This window comes from Phlebotomus papatasi, chromosome 3 (genome assembly GCF_024763615.1).
Source record: "Phlebotomus papatasi isolate M1 chromosome 3, Ppap_2.1, whole genome shotgun sequence".
NCBI classification, from domain to species: Eukaryota; Metazoa; Arthropoda; class Insecta; order Diptera; family Psychodidae; genus Phlebotomus; species Phlebotomus papatasi.
This window is the reverse complement of record NC_077224.1, coordinates 75936919-75958141: the sequence shown is the minus strand read 5'-3', so window position 1 is coordinate 75958141 and position 21223 is coordinate 75936919. Positions and strand designations below refer to the sequence as shown.

The following is a 21223-nucleotide window of genomic DNA, read 5'->3' as shown; positions in this document are numbered from 1 at the left end:
AACCGTCTTTTGTCTCTTAAAATAAGAGATCTCCAATCAATGGAAATTCTATACAGGTGTTTACATCCTCCCCAGAAAGTGTTTACTTCTACCCCAGGTATTTTGTGAAAAGAGAAAAATGCACAGTGACACAAATTTTATTTTTATGGAAAACTCAATTGTTTTCCAGCATCCGACAATTCCTCAGATTACCTTCGACGAATTGCCTATACCTAAGGGTAAAACATGAGCTAAGAAATATTTTCCAAAAAATCACGGTGTCCTTGGAAAATCACCTCAAATTCGCATCTATCGAAAATGGTTACATGTGCCCCAGTCTCCCCTACATTGAAAATTTATGGAGTGAATCTTGACTTGACCCGACTGAATCCGACAGTCTCTCTAAACATGCGTACTGTCCAAAAACAGTGAGTAAGAATTGCAGTAGATAGAGCACATTTGCTTAACAAAAAAAAAACCAAAACGGGAACAATGTGTCATCAAAATTTTGAAAATTCAACTGCCTCACGGATTTTTTTATGTCACCCGGAAAAAAGAGTCCACGGATAAGCGAGAGTCTACTGTAATTTTTTAGTTTGCATACTCATAATGGAAATTGTTTTCGAATTAATATTACTGACTGTTAGTCATAGTTGTTCAGCCGGGTATCAGTCAAGTGGTGAAACTGTGAACTAAAATGGAAGCTGTGGCAGCAGAGGAATTGCCAGAATTACTGTTTTTCGATACTTTCTCCCACGAAATCAATGAGGTAGATAATACCATTTCAACCAGAAAATTCTGCTTCACACAATGCAATAAAATTTTTTGGGGAAAATCACGAAATACTCTTGGGAGACGTTGAAGAAACAAACTAACCTCAATCATTGTTTTGTTTTCTTTTCCGGTTAAATCAAGGAAATCAATTTGGACTTGGTGCAATTTCCTGCACCAGTTTTCATCACAGAAATCCGCATAATCCCCTTGGGAGCTCGGGTGGAGGCTGATTTTCCAGGAGGTGTGAGATTGGGTGCAACGAATCCCTCAAAGTTCTCAATAGACTTCTTTGTGAATGACTTGAGCAAACCGGGAGCTTCGACATTTGAGATTTTGGGCAGTTTTGAGTACAATCAGAATGACTGCATTCAGCTGGAGTGTCGTCCGGAGTTGGGTACTAGGTCAATTCCTACAGATGGATTGGTGCTCAGGGGATGGTATACAACGATAACTCTGGCAGTTTATGGAACTCAGACGAAGAACATCACAGAACAGATTGCTTCGCCACCGGCTAGTAATGTGGTTGCTCCTGTGGGAGAGACTGTGGGTAATTCTGCGCCAGTGGAGGTTGAGACGAAGAAGGAGTGGCCAATTGAGATGGCAGTTGCTCCAGTTCCGGCCCTGGAAACCAACTATGGGCACGCTGGGGCCACCACGGGGGAAATGTACCAGGGACAGTACTATGAGAATCAAGAGTACCATCCGGAAAACTATCCTAGTGCTGTGGATCCCATGGTTGTGGATAAGGAAGTTGCCCCGAAAGATCCTAGGACTTATGCTGAGGACATGAAGAAGGAAGTAAAACCGTCTCATGATTTTGGGCATGGGCGATATGAGCGACATGAATTTGAGGAGAGTCGCAAGAGGCCAAAAAGTCCCCCAAGTCCTCGACGTCCACGTACTCCAGATCCTCGGATTTCAGCCAGTTCCAATGGATCTGATGAGGATGTGTGCTCGGGAAAGGGTCAGCCGATCCGGGTGATAGATCATGGGAGCACGGTGACTGAGGAGAGAGTTAAGACCCAGCAGAGACGTACACAGAGTCCAAGTTCAACAACGGGAACACCTCTTGAATCCCCAGCTGCCATTGAGGAGGACATTTGCAGTTCTGGCGAACAATTTGAGCCCATCCTCAGTGACGAGGACATTGGGGATGATGATTCAGGAGACAGTCAATTTGACATGGATTTTGAATGTGAGGATTATTCAGAAGAATTCACCAAATCCTTCAATCCCTTCACAGTGGAACTTTCAGCTTACACTCCACGCACCAGCAAGCAACTAACGAAAGAATTCGATTCCATCTCCCTGATCATTGACAAATTCCAGGGACGCTTCTCCGATGAGCTCTCCTGGAGCAAATTTCCAGATTTAAGCTACGACTGCAAGGAAAATTGGGTTTACTCCACGGAGAGGATTGTTCAGTATCTATCCTCGAGTTATCAATGGGAAAGATCTGTAGTGATGCCCTATTTGAAGTCCCTGCTAAAGGATGAGAAGAAAGCAGAGAGTATCATCGAATGGATTGCCGTGGGATTGAGCTATGAAGCAGCAACATCGCAGCAAACCTACAAAGTTCGTCATCTCAAGGCTGGAATTAGGTTAACGGAACTCCTTGGATGCTACGAGGATATCGTGATAATGCTCGTGAAAAAGCGGAAATTTGATGTTTTTGGGGCACTTTTTGGGCTGCTGAGGCAGGAATTTATGGCACTCTCCCTTCAACTTTTCATCCTCAGGGCAATTTCTTCATTGCTGGACACTAAAATTGGCGTTGACTACTTCCTGGGAGAAGGAGATAATCCCACAAACAGGTAAATTTTTTTTTAAATTCTATTTTAATCCTTATTCTTCTCAAAATTCTTCATTTTTTTGACCTCTAATCAGTTTTGTACTTGATTATACAAAAAATTATGATTTTCCTTCAGCAGCATTTCTGCGAAATTTTTTTTCAATTATTCAGAACTGATTAAAATCCAATTCTTGTAGATTATTACAAAATATAAGGATGTCCAAATGTAGGGGAGACTGGGGCAAAAAGTCACAAATCGAAAAATTCAAAATTCAATATCTTCCAATGTAAATAAGATAGGGTGGAATAACCACATATCGCCATGTTTAGGAAAAAAAGGTACAGTAGAGTTCCTCAAATTTGAACATTTGGGGGGTATAGATGACATTTCTCACTCCTCAAATTTGAACGATATTTTCAAAAACGTAACGGAATTCATGTGAAATGCACTTTCCGTAAATTAAGATAAACAACTTTAAAGAATATATCAATGTAATTTATTGTGAAATAAATGAAATTTGTTGATGAAGTTAATATAAAACGATAATATTGAGGAAATACCAGAGAAAAATGGCACTCCACGCAAAACTTTCTTGACATAACCTCAAATTTTACATTTTGAACTCAACTGTCGTTCAAATTTGAGGAGTTTAAATTTGAGGAACTCGACTGTATTAATTTTATTATAACTTTTGAACTCTTATTGCAAGATAACTCAAATTTCATACAAAACTACTTAGAAGTATTGGCTTTTGATACGTGAGAACAATAGTCCTAGAATTTAACGCTAGACTATTTAAAAAACTAATTTTCATTAACAATGCAAAAATAACCACTTCGTCGCCACTTTTCACCACTTTTCGCCAGTTTTGTAACCACTTCTCGCCACCCACTTGTAAAGGTCCAAACTCAATTATTTTAGGCAATGTTATAAAAAGAATACATTCAGCATTTTTTTCCTTATGATCGCCTTATGATTACTCACTTTAAACGATTTTTCTCCACTTTTATTTGAGAAATCAAACTATTGGACTATTGCAAAAAGTAAAAAATCCATATTTGACAACTGAGAATCTACGAAGTGAAGTTAGCGTGGCCTTTTGAAAAGAGATGGCGACAGGTGGTATAATCATTCCAAAATATTACCACTTTTCGCCATACCTCATTCTTATATAAAAATAATATTTATAAAATGAAATATTAATTAACTAAATACAAATTTTATGTATTCTACAAGGGTAATTAAATGTTCAATGGACAAATTATTTATCCAAAAAGATATTTTTTGCTTGATGAAAATTTGATGACACTTAGTATATTTGGTACACTACTGAGAGAAATCCAAAAAAGTTAAAATAACATTCCGGAAATGTTAATTTTACCCTGCATTATTGATCCGAAATCGGTGTAAATACTATGCTTTTAAGGCGTATTAGGGGTTAAAGTTAGTCTTTTTCATGTTATTTTATCCTTAAAAAGGTGTAAAATTAACATTAAAAAATGTTGATATATTTTTACACCTAAAAAGTGTTAAAATTATAAGGAAAAAAAGTTAATCGCACTCTCTTTTTTTCTCAGTGTAAGAAATATTGGATTCGATGCACTTGGTAAAAATATTACTCTAAAAAATGCTCAAAATCGTAAATCCAAAATGAATAATTATTATTTTTCGATTCTATACGCACCAGCAGTAAAAATACAAAGAACTTTGTGGCTCATTTATTTCATAAATCGCAAAAAATATCCATTTCAATACAAGTGGCGATAAGTGTGGGGCATTGGCTAGAAGTGGTGATTCCACCCTAGTGGCTCAATTTTTTTTCTATAGATAGCCTCCATAGACCTTCTTCAATGTCGTAAGTTTCTTAGAATTCGGACTTAAACTCGTATTCTTAGAATTCAAACAAGGAATTTAGAAAATAAAAAATATCAAAATTTTTAGCCCTATTTTTGAAATATTTTCCTTGCAGAAGATAACAATTATTACCGACTTATTTTCCAAAATTGATGCACTGGTGAATATTTTCTAAATAGGGTAGAGTAAGTACTTTTCGCCACCTTAAGGTTTGACACCCTTATATTCTTACACTTTTTGTCGAAATAAAATGAAATTTTGTGTACAAGTACTTTGAAGCATTGTCTATCTATTGAGCCAGAAGACTTTCCGGGGACTTTTGAGTATCTGGTTGAAAAAGTACATTTCTTGCAACAATGCATGTTTCAGTACTTTTCGCCACCTTGTAAACACTTTTTCGCCACTGTGTAAGCACTTTTTCGCCACTTGTTTTCAATTGATTTTTAAGAAACAGCAGCTTTCAAAAACCCCCAAAAGTACACGGAACAGTACTTTTCTTATTTAACACCGATTTTAGACAATTATTGGAGTATTTCGAATGATTTTTTGCACATTTTTTATTTGCGACAAAAATCAATTGAAAATTACGCCTGTTTGAACTAAATTCCGCGAGGAGAGCCACTTGTAAAATGCTTGGAAAAAATGAATGGCCAAAAGTACTTACACAACCGAAAAAAATAAGCCCTATTTCACCACATCCGTATTTCTTTATTTTTTTTAAAAAACATTATTAAAAAATGATATTAGAACAAAGCTTAGTTAATAACGGATTGACTTTCAGTGAAAAAATATCGAATACTGTACTGAAAAAACATAAAATAATGCAAGACAATTTGTCTGAGCGTTGACAAGTTTATTAAGAACTCCATATTTTTTGGTGACTGTTCACCTTGTCGACAATTTCTTTAATTAACTTGCAAATAATCTAATCGGTGGATCATCTGATATGGTTTTGTGATTCATTTGGCTAGAGGTCACGAAATAACACTCATTTCGTAGTTCCATGAACTCATAATTTTCTTAAAATGTGATTTTAATTTAGGTGGCGAAAAAGGGCTTACTGGCGAAAAAGTACTGACTCTCCTCTAATTTGGATTCTTTGAATACGAATCCGCTATCTATTTTAGAATTTCACAAAAGTTCTTTTCTCCAGAAATCCTTTTATTAAAAATGACCACTTGGGGTAAAAAGTAACAAAAGGTATAGAGCAAAAAGTACAGTAGACTCTCGCAAATTCGGCTGTTTTAAGATCGGGCTACTTTTTAATTCGGGCAGCGGTTACATTTGAAAAAAGTTTGTTGTCATTTTTCAAGTTCGATTATGTTTATCAAATGAATCAAATATGCTCAAATTTGGCATGGCTTGTCTTAGTTTTGATGTGATTTTGCATTATTGAGGGATTTTCATGCATTTTACGTTATATATCAGTGTGTAAACTCAATATCTATATGCACATGAATAAAAAATCGTTGCATTTCATAAAGTTTGTGGCCCGAATTTCTCTCTGATTCGGCTGACATTTCGGTCCCATATGCCCGAATTTGAGAGAGTCTACTGTAACAAAAAACGAAGCAATTTCTGATGTCTCACAGCGAAAAGAAACGTCACTACCATGTCTCGCCGCTTGTTGTTTGCATTGGTCAAACGATTTGCAGTCTTTTGTGTGTTTTTTTTTCTAAAAAAAAGCTTAAAAAGGGCTTTTCTCGTTTTCTCACTTTTCTTTTGAATAAATTTTCTATGAAAATATGTCCTATAGGTATTTTTTCAAATTTACGGAAGCCCATAATAAAACAAATCAAAATATGATAATACCCAATGTCTGGTACTATTTTCCCCAGCATTTTTGAGAATAGTCACAAAATTACCTTTTAGAAATTGGCTCGATAAACGTATTTCCTTACAAAATAGAGGAAAATTACTTTCACAAAGTTATAGAGCGGTAAATTTCCTATAAAATTGCGCTAATAAGAAATTTTTGAAGCGCTCGAGTTGCTTGTAAAAAAATAAAATATCCGTTTTGTGACTTTTTGCCCCAGTCTCCCCTACAGAATATTTTACGATCCCGAAAGGGTTAAGGTATTTGGTTAACTTTTTTTTTTAATCTTTGTTATCGTTCTTAGTAATTATTTAGTTTATCCCATTTGTTATGATTTCCATCATATTAATCATATTTCCAGTTAAATCTTTAAATGAATTATAATGCCCAACGCACAATAACTTTTGTTTTGTAAATATGTTTTTGACATTTCAATGAGAGTGAGTGAGATCTAGATCTAGTCATCTCGCTCATTCTCATAGGAAATTTTAAAAACATGTTTAGAAACAAAAGTTATTGTGCGTTGGGCATAATGCCCAATGCATAATAACTTTTGTTTGTAAACATGTTTTCAGAATTTCTTATGAGAGTGAGCGAGATGACTAGATTCCGATTTCATTCGCTCTCACTGAAATATCAAAAACCTGTTTACAAAAGTTATTGTGCGTTGGGCGGCTTCGCATAATTATGCTCAACGCACAATAACTTTTGTTTTGTAAACATGTTTTTGACATTTCAATGAGAATGAGTGAGATCTAGATCTAGTCATCTCGCTCACTCTCACAGGAAATTTTGAAAACATATTTACAAACATGCTAAAAAAGTATATCTTATGTTGACCGAACAGGTACTGCGAATTGCTGAAAATGATTGAGGAAAATCCAAAAATATGCGTAAAATTTGCCCTCAAAGCACTCGTAAAGAAGATCAATCTCTATGAATCTCTCAGTCTTATCCGTGATTTGACATCAAAGTGGTTTATTGAATCTGGAGGAGGAATTAGTGAAGAAGATGCCAATCTTTTGACATCATGCCTTGGTGAAGTTATAAATGCGTATACCTGGGATGAGAAGAGCTATGCTCAGCCCAAGGGATTATTTCCGATTGTGAAGAAAATTGAGCATGTTCAGGATCCGGTTGTCCGTCGTGGAACATCTCATGGATTTCATGCTCATTTTCGCATTCATTCCTTGTTGGAGTCTTTGGTGTTGCTGGTGACAAATTCCCATGCAATTTCCGTTGATTTGATGGCCAGATCATTGAAGATGATTGTGGCTCTTGTGAGGAATCTCAGTGGATTGAATTACTTGACGGAATGCATTACTGCGACGAATTTGTTGCAGAGATGTTTATTGCATGAGGGAGCTGCCAATGAAGATGCCTATCCGAATCCTGGGAGAGAGATTAAATCACACAGAATTGCCATGGAAATTATTTATAAGGTGCAGACAAAGTTTCATCTTGATGCAATGTCGTGTATTAAAGGGGATGACGATGAATTGGTTGAGCATTTATTTGCTCTGCATGCATTGACAGTGACGACAGGAAGGTGTTTTGTGGTGAATTATCTGACCATGGAGGGAAATATTGGGATTATTTTGGGTCTGATAAATGCCCAGAAAAATTACTATGCTGAACATCCGGAGAGTGGAAAGTGTAAATCTCCTGTGCTCAATTATGCAGTTGATATTTTGGATTGTGTTATAAGGAATTGTACAAATGTGGGATTTTTAGTGGATTCTGGACAGGCAATTGTCAATGTGGTGAAAAATCATGAGATTTTTGAATCTTCCGTGTCGGCAATGCTACAGGAAATGGCGATATATATGAAACCATTGGAGATTTCAACAATTTTTTCCTACAATGATGTTCAGTCTCTGTGTGAAGTGATAAAGAGGAGTTTTGATTTTTTCACCACTTTCCCGGGAGATCTAATAACTGCCCTTCGGATTGCTAAATTTCTGGCCATTCCGGAGGCATATGGTGAGGAAATTGAGAAGTGGAATGAAGCTGATGATGATACCTTGGAATTGAGGTATAAATTCTTTGTGATGCAATTTTATTCGGCTGATGGTTTGGCTCTGATGACGTCGATTCTGGAGAAAATGGTGAATTTCTATCAGCAACCAAGTGTCCATGTGGCTACTTTGGCGTCTAATCAGGGTGTTCTGACAATGCAAATTCTCCTGCCGACACTTCAGGTGCTCCGAAGACTAATGACTTGTGTTATCCTGGCAAGAAATACTCAATTCAGGGATACAACTGCCATTGAAATCCTCCTGCAGATTTACAATCTTACTCACTGCGTTCCCAGGTCAGGAGCAGCCTATGCAGATGCACAAATGGCTCAAGAAGAAATTATCAAAACTCTCCTGGTTTATACGCAACCAACACCAGAGGAAGGAGTAGACACAGAATCGGTCCGGAAGAGTTTGTGGACTCATCTAATTGGTGATCTCATTAAATTCACCCTCAAAGGACCCTCAACATTCCTTCCTGGATTGTTGGTTTTTTCAGAACTTCTTCCACTTCCACTGCCAATTCCCACTCGGGATTCCCTCAGTGATGCCGAAGCAGCTAAAATTGTCACAGAAAGACAACTCTGGTCAGCTCATCTTCATCCACAATCCACCAATCTCATCGAACTCATTCAGAGTCTCTGTACATCGAGCTATCCACAATTGATCCTTCTACTGAGTCGTGTTTGTCTCCAACTGGCAGATTTGGCACCCAATATGAGCCTGATGGTCTCAAAGACAATCATCAATCTCCTTCTGGCTGATCCATTGACAAATGGAGTTGCCACGAGTCATCAGAGTCGTCTGATTAATTTCTTTGCCAGTCTCGTGAGTCATCCTTCGGTAAAAGTGTCTGTCTTGTCAATTTTACCAGGAAAGCTCATGGAGCTCTTTGTGGCAATTCTGTCCACGGAGAATACCTCAGTGGCACACATTCAGGCCCAGGAGAATGTCTATGAAGCTCTACAGGCTCTGCTGGACTCTGAAATAACCATGATTGCGCCAAAAAATGCAAAAAGTCGTGAATTGGCTCTGGCTTGTGCCTTTCCAAGCAAAGAACTTCTCCTGCCCATTGTTAATTGTGTCCTGGATAACTTCACAATGGACTCCATGCCGTGTCCACTAACATCACTGAGGACGATGCTTCTCATGTCTGAGCACGAGTGAGTATTTTTATTTATTTATTTTTTTTTATAAAGTTTACTTTCAGGTTAATGCCTAATGCCCAACGCACAATAACTTTTGTTTAGTAAACGTGTTTTTGACATTTCAATGAGAGTGAATGAAATGTAGATCTAGTTATCTCGCTCACTCTCACAGGCAATTTTGAAAACATGTTTACAAACAAAAGTTATTGTGCGCTGGGAATAATGCCCAACGCACAATAATTTTTGTTTGTAAACATGTTTTCAATATTTTTTATGAGAGTGGGCGAGATGACTAGATTTATATCTCACTCGCTCTTACTGAAACATCAAAAACATGTTTACATAAAAAAGTTTTTGTGCGTTGGGCATAACGCACAATAATTTTTGTTTAGTAAACATGTTTTTGACATTTCAATGAGAGTGAGTGAGATCCAGATCTAGTCATCTCGCTCACTCTCACAGGAAATTTTGAAAACATATTTACAAACAAAAGTTATTGTGCGCTGGGCATAATGCTCAGCGCACAATAACTTTTGTTTGTAAACATGTTTTCAAAATTTCGCATGAGAATGAGCGAGATGACTAGATCTAGATGTCACTCATTCTCATTGAAATGTCAAAAACATGTTTACTAAACAAAAGTTATTGTGCGTTGAGCATAATAATGGCTTCCACGCACCATCTATTTCAGAAAAATTTCATAAAATCAAAATTCATATAACTTTCTCAAACATTTTGGATATGCCTATCTCATTCTCTTGGACGCAAAATTTGGTTGAACTAAATTGAAATTGTTCTGACGTTCAAAAAGGAAAGAAATGTGCAAGAGAGTCAGATAGTCAGTGCAAAACGTTTGAGAAAGAAATGGTCGTCAATTTTGACTTCGTGAAATTTTCCAAATCTAAAAGGTGTGCCGGAACCATTATTCAAATTGAATCATTATGGCTCCGTCACACCTTTTAGATCAGAAAAATTTCATGAAGTCAAAATTCGAAACCCTTTCTTACATGTTTTGCATATGACTACCTCATTCTTTCTCATACCAAATTCGATTGAGCTAAATTGAATTTGGAGTGATCTTTAAGAGAAGAAGAAGAGTGCGAGAGAATGAGATAGACATATATGCAAAACATGCGAGAAAGAAAGGGATCCGAATTTCAACTTCATAAAATTATCCTGATCTAAAAAATGTGCCGGAGTCATAATTGTTTCAAAATCAAAATATTTGCGTTTCATCACGGTGTCAAATTAATTATTTTTAATTAATTTAGTAATTTGCATTTTATTAAAGTAAATAAATATCACGTGAAGGAGAGAACTGTAAAAAAAGTCCATAAGGAAACCGTAGAAAAATTTAACCAATTAGCGGATATACACACCATGAAACTAATTGTCTGGGATAATATGATTTTGTTTTCTTTTACAAGGCTTTTTCGAATGAAATATATAAATGGTTTTTTTTATTAATTGAAGCTAAAAAATTGAAATTAAATAAAAATAATTGATAAAAAAATATCTAAATATAAATAATTAAAAAAAATTAAAAACTAATAAGGTAAGGGCTCATAATTTTGGACAGTCTACTTATTAGCATCGATGTTCCAAGTTTGAAGTGCGATATTTTCAATACTAATTGACTTTTTTTGTTACTCTCTTTTCAGAAGGGTTGATTAGAAACTTGGCAAACTATTTATTGTCTTATTTTTACTAAAATTAGTTTTAATACGTTTAAAAATTAATTGACATATAGAGGCGAATTTGACTCTGATTTTGGACAACTTGGTTATTAATTTGGACAACTTGTCTGTAAATTTCGACAGCTAATCCGCCTCAACAGGATGTCCATTGTTCTCCATTTCAAGAACCTATTCTACCAAGTCCTCATCCAGTTTGTGTAAGGGAAACGTAGAATGTCACAAGAAGCCCGGAAACTTTCCATATCATTCATTAAAGTGAGTTGACTTCGGTACTCCAAGTACGTGCAGATTCGCTCATTCCCTGGCCTTTCCGGGAGCCTTTCAAGCCATTGCTCGCTACATCTCTTTCGTAGAGATGATGCTCCTTTGTTTCTCAATGAATTTGTCCAACCTAGTCATCACGAAAGCTAAAACTTTACGAAATTTCGTGAGAAAAACACCTGTCCAAAATAAGGAGTATCACCTCACTGGTAAATGTCTTAAAAAATTTCCATTTTCACACGAAAAATCTAATTCACAAGTCAAATCTCACTTCAGGTCGAATGTACAAATCACCACTAACGTGAATCAACACAATATTCAATGAATAATCAATAATATCACTCAAAGAAAGCGGAGAAACATTGTTAGTACTTCACCACAGCTAAATAAGACTGAAGTAAACACGAAGTTCTGTCATATTTCTCGTAAGCAATTGCTCATACTGAATTTTCAACAAAGCAATTTCAACTCAAATCATATTCAAAATTTAACGTATTTAGTGTTAAAATCTTCCAAAAAAGAACAAATATTTGGATAGAATTCATTATTCATCAAATATTGGAATAAAAATCCATCATTTTAATCAATTTATTTTTAGTGTCCAATTTTATCCTCAAAGTGTCCACAATAAGAAACTGTACAAAATTATGAGCTTTTCCCCTAATCAAAAAAAAAATGATATAGGTTAAGTGTGCCAAATTTCGGCATAGTTGCATGCAAGCGTCAAAGTCTCAAGTTTGAAATGTAATATTTTAAATACAAATTGATTTTTTTTATTCTTTCTTCTGATAGAGTGTTGCTTGGAACCTTGTAAAGAGTTTAGGGGGAGGTGGGGCTACATTGAGCTGTGGGGCTACATTGTTATACGATTTTTTCGCATATTTCTAAATGAAACTGGGTTTTAATATGATGTAAATTAGATAGACAAAATAATTGTGCATCTAAATAAAATAATTGCAAGGACCAGTTTCATTTAGAAATATGCGAAAAAGTCGTATAACAATCTAGCCCCACAGCTCAATGTAGCCCCACCTCCCCCTACCATCCTTTTTTACTCTAAAATCATTCTTAATACATTTTAAAATGAATAAAAATGTAGACACAGCTTTGGTGCCCTATTTCGGCCACCTTCATTCTCATAGTTCCTTGCCCTTCGGGAATTCTTCCAATATCTTTTACGTCATCTCGTTTGTCGAAGCTACATTTTTTGTTATTCTTTTGCATTGTATAATCTTTAGAGTACGTAAAATCTAAAAGTTCATGGAAATTCGAGGAACAAAAAAGGTGGCCGAAATGGCAAGCTGTCCGGAACTTGACACACTTACCCTAAATTTTAGAAAAAACTTAAGAAAAATTTCAAAATAAATTGATATTTCCGCAAAATTTGAATTTGAATAGCTTTTTACTGCTCGAACTCTACGGAGAGAGCAGTATATTTCAAATTTTCACCTTCAACTCCCCGGAGACCACTTTTGTCAAGAAATCTTCACGTTTCAAACGATTTCTGAGAAATGTCGTCACGCTGTTTGTCCGTCTGTCCGTCTGTTACGTCTGTCTGTCCGGCTGTCGCCGGCTCTAGAGGCCAAACGATTAGAGATAGAGACCAGGGACCTTCGGGGGACCTCCCGGTAAGTCCACCCAAGCATCGTTAACATGCCCCTCATTTTCCCCCACCCCTCCTCTTCCCCTCCAAAACTATGTTTTTTTGGGGATTGCTCGAAAACGCGTCGTGCGATTTTTCTCATTTTTGGATATGTTTTAGAGATTACCCAGGCGGACATTTCGTCCTTAAACGAAAATACCGTTGAACCATTTCTAATAACGGTTTTTCAAGGTCAAAGGTTAAAAAGACACTAGAGAGCGCATTTATCAAGCAAATGGGGTCATGTTTGTGGTCGTTGGAAAGGTCTTGGAATTTCTAACAAAACTAAACCGGTTCCAATCGGTTTTGAATCGGTAATGAACCGGTTCATAACCGTTAAAAATTTTATCTGAAAATAAATCCTATTACTTTTAAAACTATTCTGGGGGATCTTTTAAGAGATTTATGAATTGGTTCAAATCGGTTGAGAACCAGTAAATGGTAAATGAAGCGAAAGTACTTTTGCGGTTTAGCATCTAAATCACGAATTCGAGCATTTCGCAGAGCCTGGGACGCTTTGCCACCCCTTTGTATTCCATATTCTTCGTTCTAATCCCTGAAAAAAAAAAACTTTTAAGCCTGGGTCTCTTTTATTTTCGAAGATATAGAATTTTTAAATTTTCCATTTGTTACATTTTGCCCCATATTTTCCTGTTATATGTACCTTGTTTAATATTTGTTTTTATTTAATTGGAGTTTTGACTTTCAGAAACTTGAGTTCCTAATTTTATAGAATTACTTGAGTCTAACAATTGAGCCAAAAAGTTTAACATTAAGCTGTTCTAAGTGTTGCATACTAATAAAGAGTTCATTTTTTTTCAAATTATCTCCAAATTTAAATTTATCCGAATCGATTCTAGTCCATTTTAAGAAATGACCTTGAAATAACTTAAAGAAATTTTTTGAGGTCACTGTTTTTGATGATATGTTATTCCTAAAATATATATTAAACTATATAAACAAATAAATAAAAAATATAAAATTAATTAATCACGAAAATTAACAACATGGTTTTCATGTTTCGCACACATTCTGACTTCGAACATTTCATTTTTTTTCCATATTGCTTTAATTGATCTCTCTATATTTCTCTCTCTCTCTCTCTCTCTCTCTCTATATATATATATATATATATATATATATATATAGATGAATTTTTAGAAAAGAAAAAAATTTTACCTTTCATGGGGGCGCGGGGGATTCCTGTTAAACACACGTCTTAACGGTCGCTGAATTTAAATGCTGTGCATTAATTTATTACAAACTCTATTGCTTTAGATAGTTCCTCATCCAAGAAAACAAATTGGCAACTAGAATTCAAATCAGGAAAGAAGAAAGAGGCCAATTTTAAGAAATTCAACAGAATGTAGCATTTTCCGTCCGCCATTTTGAGCAAAAATTTTGCATGACCTTCCGCGAAGCAAGAAAACAATAACAAAATGTATTCCCATCTCTGTCGGACCATTTTTCTCAAGAAATTGAAGAACTAAAATTACTAAAAATCCATTCCCGACAGCAATTCGGATTAAAATTGCCCGGGAATAAATCATCTAAAATCACTCAATTTGCGTATGATGTATAATACCATGGTAAGGAATGGGTTAAGTCAACCATTTCCTGAAAAAAATAACTCAGAGTAATAAAGCAATGTAGAAAAACATGAAGTGTTCGAAGTCAGAGTATGTCCGAAGCCTGGAAAAATGCACTGAAAAACAAAAGCAATGTAAACAAAGCCTTTTAAAGTTTAAAATTTAATAATAATTTCATTTGGTAGAAAATTTCCTAATTTTGAAAAATTGACATTAAAAAACAAAACAAAACTCGATTTGCGAAAGAGCGTATAATAACATTTACGAAAAATCAAAAATAAATAACGCAAATAAAAGCAGTGCGTTTAATCAGTTTATTACTAATTATAATGATTCAATTGAAATTCTCTGTTTGATTGCACAGATGAATTTTTCAATATCGACTAATGAATAATTTATCAAAAACCATTCTGTGGACTATTGTTTTTTCATATACAAATTGCGGTGGCGCACCATCAATTGCTTTTTAATTTGTGAATAATATTTTCCTTTTCAGTGTTATGATCAATTTGCTGTATAGTGAATTTGTTAAGAGAAAAAGTGCTGTTGGTGAAATTCTCAAAAAACTCGTGAGTAATTTCACAGAGAATGTTGATCAGAATAGGGGTATTATTGAGACTCTGATTGATTTTTTGCGAACACTCATTGCCACTGAAGTGGTTGAAGATAGTGAAAATCAATTGATACCACCAAGAACTCTGACTTTGTCGGGTAATCAGTTGGCATCGATGATAAATTGGTGTACAGAATCTAGTGAGAGAGTTAAAGACAATGTTGATGATATTCATGCTCTAGTGAATTTGCAAAAATTCCTGGAACAGGATGAAATATGTGAGAAGCATCAATTGGAGGGGATGTTGGAGAATATTCGGCAAATTGTTGAATTTATTGAGAAGGAGAAGGAATTAACGGGAACAGATCCCATCTTGGAGGTTAATGTCGATGCAGCTCTGCCACAAGCTGAAGGAATTGTCACGCAATATGCATCAAGGATAATTTTTGATGTGTCTGAAGGCGTTGGAGAACGTCTTACAGTCAATTACTGGCTCAATTCGCCAGTTTGTTCCAAGGACTTAGTCGAAGGGATGGAACAAATCCCTTGTGATCTAGCTGAAATGATTAGAGTTTGCCTTCCGGCAGAGACAAACATCGTGGCTGATTGCAAGAGACTTCTTCATCTGGTGGTGTCTCCACAGACAACCCGCGAACGTCCCATTGCAGCACCATGCTTCAGGACGCGTCGTGTTGAGGTGGAACCATCAACTGGAAGGCCAGAAAAAAAGATATTTGGTAAGTTTTTTTTTCTATTTTTTTTATTCAGGGTCTATAGTAAAAAGTTAATTCGTTTAGATGTCATTTTTTATTTATTCTAAAACAATGTGCTCTGTTTCATGAAAATTTCCCCAACATAATTTTTATTGTTCTTTTTCCTATATTCTCTAAATTTTTGTTCATCATATTTCAAGTTTTTGTCAATTAGCAACTTGTTTTAATTTAATTACTGCGAATTTATTTGGTAGAATTGCCAATTTTTCTGTCTTCAAACAGTTTTGCGCAAAATATTTGACTCAGTGTTTAAACTATTAGCATGAAAAAAATACTTTTTCATTATCCATTCATTTTTTTTTAAAGAAGTTAAAATTATAAAATACCTCTTTGCACATCACAAATTATCAGCTCGATAAAATTCATTTTAGTAGGAGAAAATCATATGATTTAATAATTGTGTCTTGTTCATAATGAACACAAAACCAAAAGTATTGTTTTTCCTGCAAAAAAAGCCAGTAAAAACCAACCAAAAGTTGGTTACGTAAAAACAATATGAATTTGTCTAATTACAAAAATAGTTGAAATTTTTCCCCAATAATGTGAATTTGCAATGAAAGAATCACCTCTATCATAAGCTTATGTAGGCTTATCACTGGCTTTTTTTTTAATCTTGACAAAAAGGGATGGCAAAGCGTTTTAGGCTTTGCGAAGTGCTCGAACTCGTGACTTAGATGATATACCGCAAAAGTACTTTCGGGTCGTAATTTACCATTTACCGGCTCATAACCGATTTGAACCGATTCATAAATTATTCAAGATTGCCCAAAGTAAATTTGAGAGTAATAGAATTGATTTTCGAGTAAAAATTACTTTGGCTCCATTCGTCTCGTTCAGTAATAACCTTCCTGATTTGAGAGCTTTCTAAAAATCGGAGAGAACTTACCTAAAAACCCGTTGGAAGTTCGAACGTTTAAACCGAGGAGTTACACAAAAGTGAGCAAGTTCATCAAAAGGACATTTAATTGAATGAAATTGCAATTAAAATGTTCTGCCATCCTAAAATTCCACAAAACTACCCAAAAATTCACTTTTTGCTGCAAACGTTTGCACACTGTTGCCGATAAGAATATCGAAATTCGAAATGGCAGAACAATCAGCGCTAAAGCGGTGGGTATATCAACTTGCACTTTAGGCTTCCGGTAGCTTTTCGAATAGGTTTGGCTTCCCGTCAAATCATTGCTCTATCTGCCGATTTTACTCGGAGTTTTTTTTAATTGTAACGGTATATTCTAGTACATTCAGAGGAAATCTGTAGATTTTCGGCAGAGTTTCTGCCTGGAAAATTTGTAGATTTTCGGCAGAAATTCTGCCGAAAATCTGCAGATTCTCGACAGAATTTCTGCATCAGAAATCTGCATAGTCTCTATTGTCTCAACAAAAATATTGTTGATTTATCAAGAAATTGTAGAAGTTACAAAGAAAATGGTATGCTCTGCTTAACAAGCATTACCAATTAAACATTTTAAATAACTAAAAAGTTGCGAGCAAAAATACTAATTTCTTAAAAATCGCCAATCGAATTATACAAAAACACGAAATTTAGGTCGACACTGTGTTTAAAGATATCACTTCACTATACTCTACTTATAACACGACGTCGCAGAATTCTTTATTTTATATAAACACTGTGAAATCACCAAGAATCACTCTATTGAATTTTGCAAACTTCAGTGAAAAATATTCCATCTTTTCTGACACAGCTGTCTGGAAAATCTGGAATGTAGAAAAATCTACAGAAAATCGGCAAAATATCTACAGAAATTCGTCAGAGTGTGCAGTAGGATTCGTCAGAAAATCTGCAAAAAATTCTCACGAATTTTGTCCCAAGCCCAAAAAAAAATTCGTAGAAATATCTACAGATTTCTCGGCAGATTTTCTGCAGAGGTGTAGATATTTTCTGCAGAAATCTTAAAGATATCTGACGAAATAATTTGACGAGAAGTTCTCTCTCATATACCTTCGAATCGGTAAAGGAAAAACCTCAACCGGAGAGAGTTCTCAAATCGGAAAGGTTATTACTGAACGAGAGGATTCTGAACTAGTTCCAATCGGTTATAAACCGGTAATTAATCGGTTAGGAACCGATAACTAAGTTTTATCCGAAATAAATTGTACTACTTCTAAGCTATTTTGGGCAATCTTTTGAGTAATTTATAAAGCGGTCCAAATTGGTTATGAATCGCTAAGTAATTTTTAGTTTTTTAAAGCATTTTTTTTTTAAATATCTATGCATTAATCAGTTAAAATAGTTATAGAACGCTCAATATTATAAAATACAATAAGAAAATAGGGATTCTACGTAAGCTCGAGGATCAACATCTAATTAGCGAGATGTTCCTAGTTCAATATTTAGCGAAAGTCGAAATTTTTCCTACCTCTGCTCTAGTAGGAATTCGACTTTGAGCGCAATCATTGATTCTGGTTAACGTTCTTAATTATTTATCGTACAAAATGGCGCATATTTGCCTTTATGCTTGGTATTTGGTTAGTGATTGAACTTTGAACAGTACGAACGCGAATTTTGATTTGATTCTACAACAGTAGACTCTCCCTTAATTGGCTCTTTTTCAATCGGGCAAAAAATTCTGTTGACAATTTTCACGTTTCATTTTGAAGCAAATTTGCTCAAATTCACTGTAGTTCCTCTTATTTTATGATTCTTTATAATTGAGCGCTTTTTGTGCAATTTACAATGACTTTGACGCTCAAATCTATCGATAATTTGGATGACATTTTGCACCATATGCCCGATTGAGAGAGAGTTTAGTGTATTGCTTTATGTTTAGGAACTTTATAGTAACTTTTCTATGTAAATAGTCCTTTTCTTTTTATGGATAGCAGACAGTAGGGGAGACTGGGGCAAAAAGTCACAAAACGGATATTTTATTTTTTTTACAAGCTACTCGATCGCTTCACAAATTTCTAATTTGCGCTGATTTATAGGAAATTTACCGCTTTACAACTTTGTGAAAGTAATTTTCCTCTATTTTGTAAGGAAATACGTTTATCGAGCCGATTTTTAAAAGGTAATTTTGTGACCATTCCCAAAAATGCTGGGGCAAATAGTACCAGGTATGGGATATTATCACATTTTGATTCGCTTTATTATACGAGCTTTCGTGAATTTAAAAAAAAATAGCTAGAAGACATATTTTCATAGGAAATTTATTCCTTTACACCTTTGTAAAACACCGTTTTCTCTGCGAGAAAAGTGAGAAAACGAGAAAAGCGCTTTTCAAGCTATTTTAGAAAAAAACACACAAAAGACTGTAAATCGTTAGACCAATGCAAGCAACAAGCGGCGAGACATGGTAATGACGTTTCTTTTCGCCGTGAGACATCAGATATTGCTTCGCTTTTTTGTTACTTTTTGCTCTATACCTTTTGTTACTTTTTACCCCAAGTGGCCATTTTTAATAAAAGGATTTCTTTAGAAAAGAACTTTTGTGAAATTCTAAAATAGATAGAGGATTCATATTCAAAAAATCCAAATTATTTAGAAAATATTCACCAGTGCGTCAATTTTGGAGAATAAATAGGTAATAATTGTTATCTTCTGCAAGGAAAATATTTCAAAAATAGCACTAAAAATTTAGATATTTTTTTTTATTTTCTAAATTCCTTGTTTGAATTCTAAGAAACTTACGACATTGAAGAAGGTCTATGGAGGCTATCTATAGAAAAAAATTTGAGCCGCTATCCTTTTTACCTTGGAAGATATTGAATTTTGAATTTTTCGATTTGGGACTTTTTGCCCCAGTCTCTCCTACTATTTTTATTGAGTCCAATGTTTAATTCAATTAATTTGTTATTATTATTTATATTCAAAAATCGTTTAAATTTGTACACAAGGCAACACAAACAAAATTTCAAATGATAGAATCATTATTTCCCGTAAGTTGATCAAGGTTCATCACGGGCATTTTGTTTTTTTTTTTTAATTTATCTTTCAGTGACTCCTATGAGAGGCAGAGGTTTTCCGAGAACACCCCAAGCCAGAGGAGATTTGTTCAGATCTCGTCCGCCAAATACATCCCGTCCACCGTCACTCCATGTGGATGATTTCCTGGCCCTGGAAACCTGTGGGGCTCAACCGACTGGACCAACGGGCTACAATAAGATCTCTCGTGACATGATCAGTATCCGGGGTAGTCGGGGTGGCCGAGGAAGGGGTGGTTTCGCGTCAGATCGGGGTCGTGTGAATTTGGGGGGTGCCAATGGATCGGGGGGAGGTGGTGTCTATCGACCAAACAATTCACCAACAACCTGGACAAATCCCCATCTAACGCAGCATATGATGGTGGATTCGGGGCAGACGCAATCTGGGGGACACTTCAGGAGTACCGATGGGGCGTCTGCCAGTGGTATTGTGTACGGTGGGGACTACAGGGAGTCACAGAGTCATTTTGGTGGGGCTGCTACGAGGGCTAGGATGACACGGGGCTTCGTGAGATCGACAGCGAGAAATTTTACACGGTAAATTCTTCTTTTTTATCTCCATGATTTTCTTTTTTTTTAGTATTTTTATTTCATCCAATTTCTGGGTGGTTCGTCTCATTGCTGGCATTAAAGTCTCTTCAAATTGCCTGATGATGTGATTTGATTAATTATTGGCACACAAAAATATGAAGTAAATGAAGGAGTAAGAAGTTTATTATGCTGTGTGCGAGGGAGGGGGCAGGGTTTTGTGTGAAAAGAGAGCCGGAGAGAATGTGTGAAGAAAATATATATGAAAAGAAGTTTTTTTTTTGCATACAGAGACAGAAAAGTTGACAATGCAAAATCAGCAAGAATTTATTTTATTTCAAATATGGAATTGCGGAAATCAACAACTTCCGTTTCTCATTTCTATATTGGAGTTTTATAATATTTTTTTTTGTTAAATTATTTTTCTCCGTGTCGCTGTTTTTTTTTTACCTGAAACTCACGTGAGTTTTTTTTTCGTGAAGTTTTATTAGTGACAAAGTGAAGGTATCCTGAGGGAATTTTCTTTACAAAAAGAAATTCTATTCTTGTGAAGTTTTCTTTTGGTTTTTTTTTCTCTTTGGCATATATTTAGTGCCGGGAGGAAAAGTGTACAGTGATTTTCTGTGAGTGGTTTGTGTAGTTGTGTCATCTTCGTTCGACGACCTTTTAGCGCACACTGGTAATATTAATAGAAAAAAAAGACACTATCACTAAGTGCCAGGTGCGTACTAAGGAATTGTGGATCTAAGCGAGGAGTAAGGGACGAATGGTGTAAGGCAAACTGTGAAATGTGAATCTAGCAATTTCAATCAATTAATTGCAATAATATCCTCTTTAGAAAAGACGTTGAACGAGA

At 35.4% G+C, this 21223-nt stretch overlaps 1 protein-coding gene across 1 annotated transcript; it reads left to right on the top strand.

Moving 5' to 3' along the window:
• The first annotated feature begins 647 nt into the window (after positions 1-647).
• On the top strand, positions 648-20690 carry LOC129805800 (protein virilizer). Its single transcript, XM_055853956.1, has 5 exons — positions 648-748; positions 895-2567; positions 7064-9397; positions 15068-15861; positions 19854-20690. Exons 1-5 carry the CDS (start codon positions 677-679, stop codon positions 20378-20380), a joined length of 5400 nt encoding a protein of 1799 aa, XP_055709931.1. The 5' UTR covers positions 648-676; the 3' UTR covers positions 20381-20690.
• Positions 20691-21223: the final 533 nt, after the last annotated feature.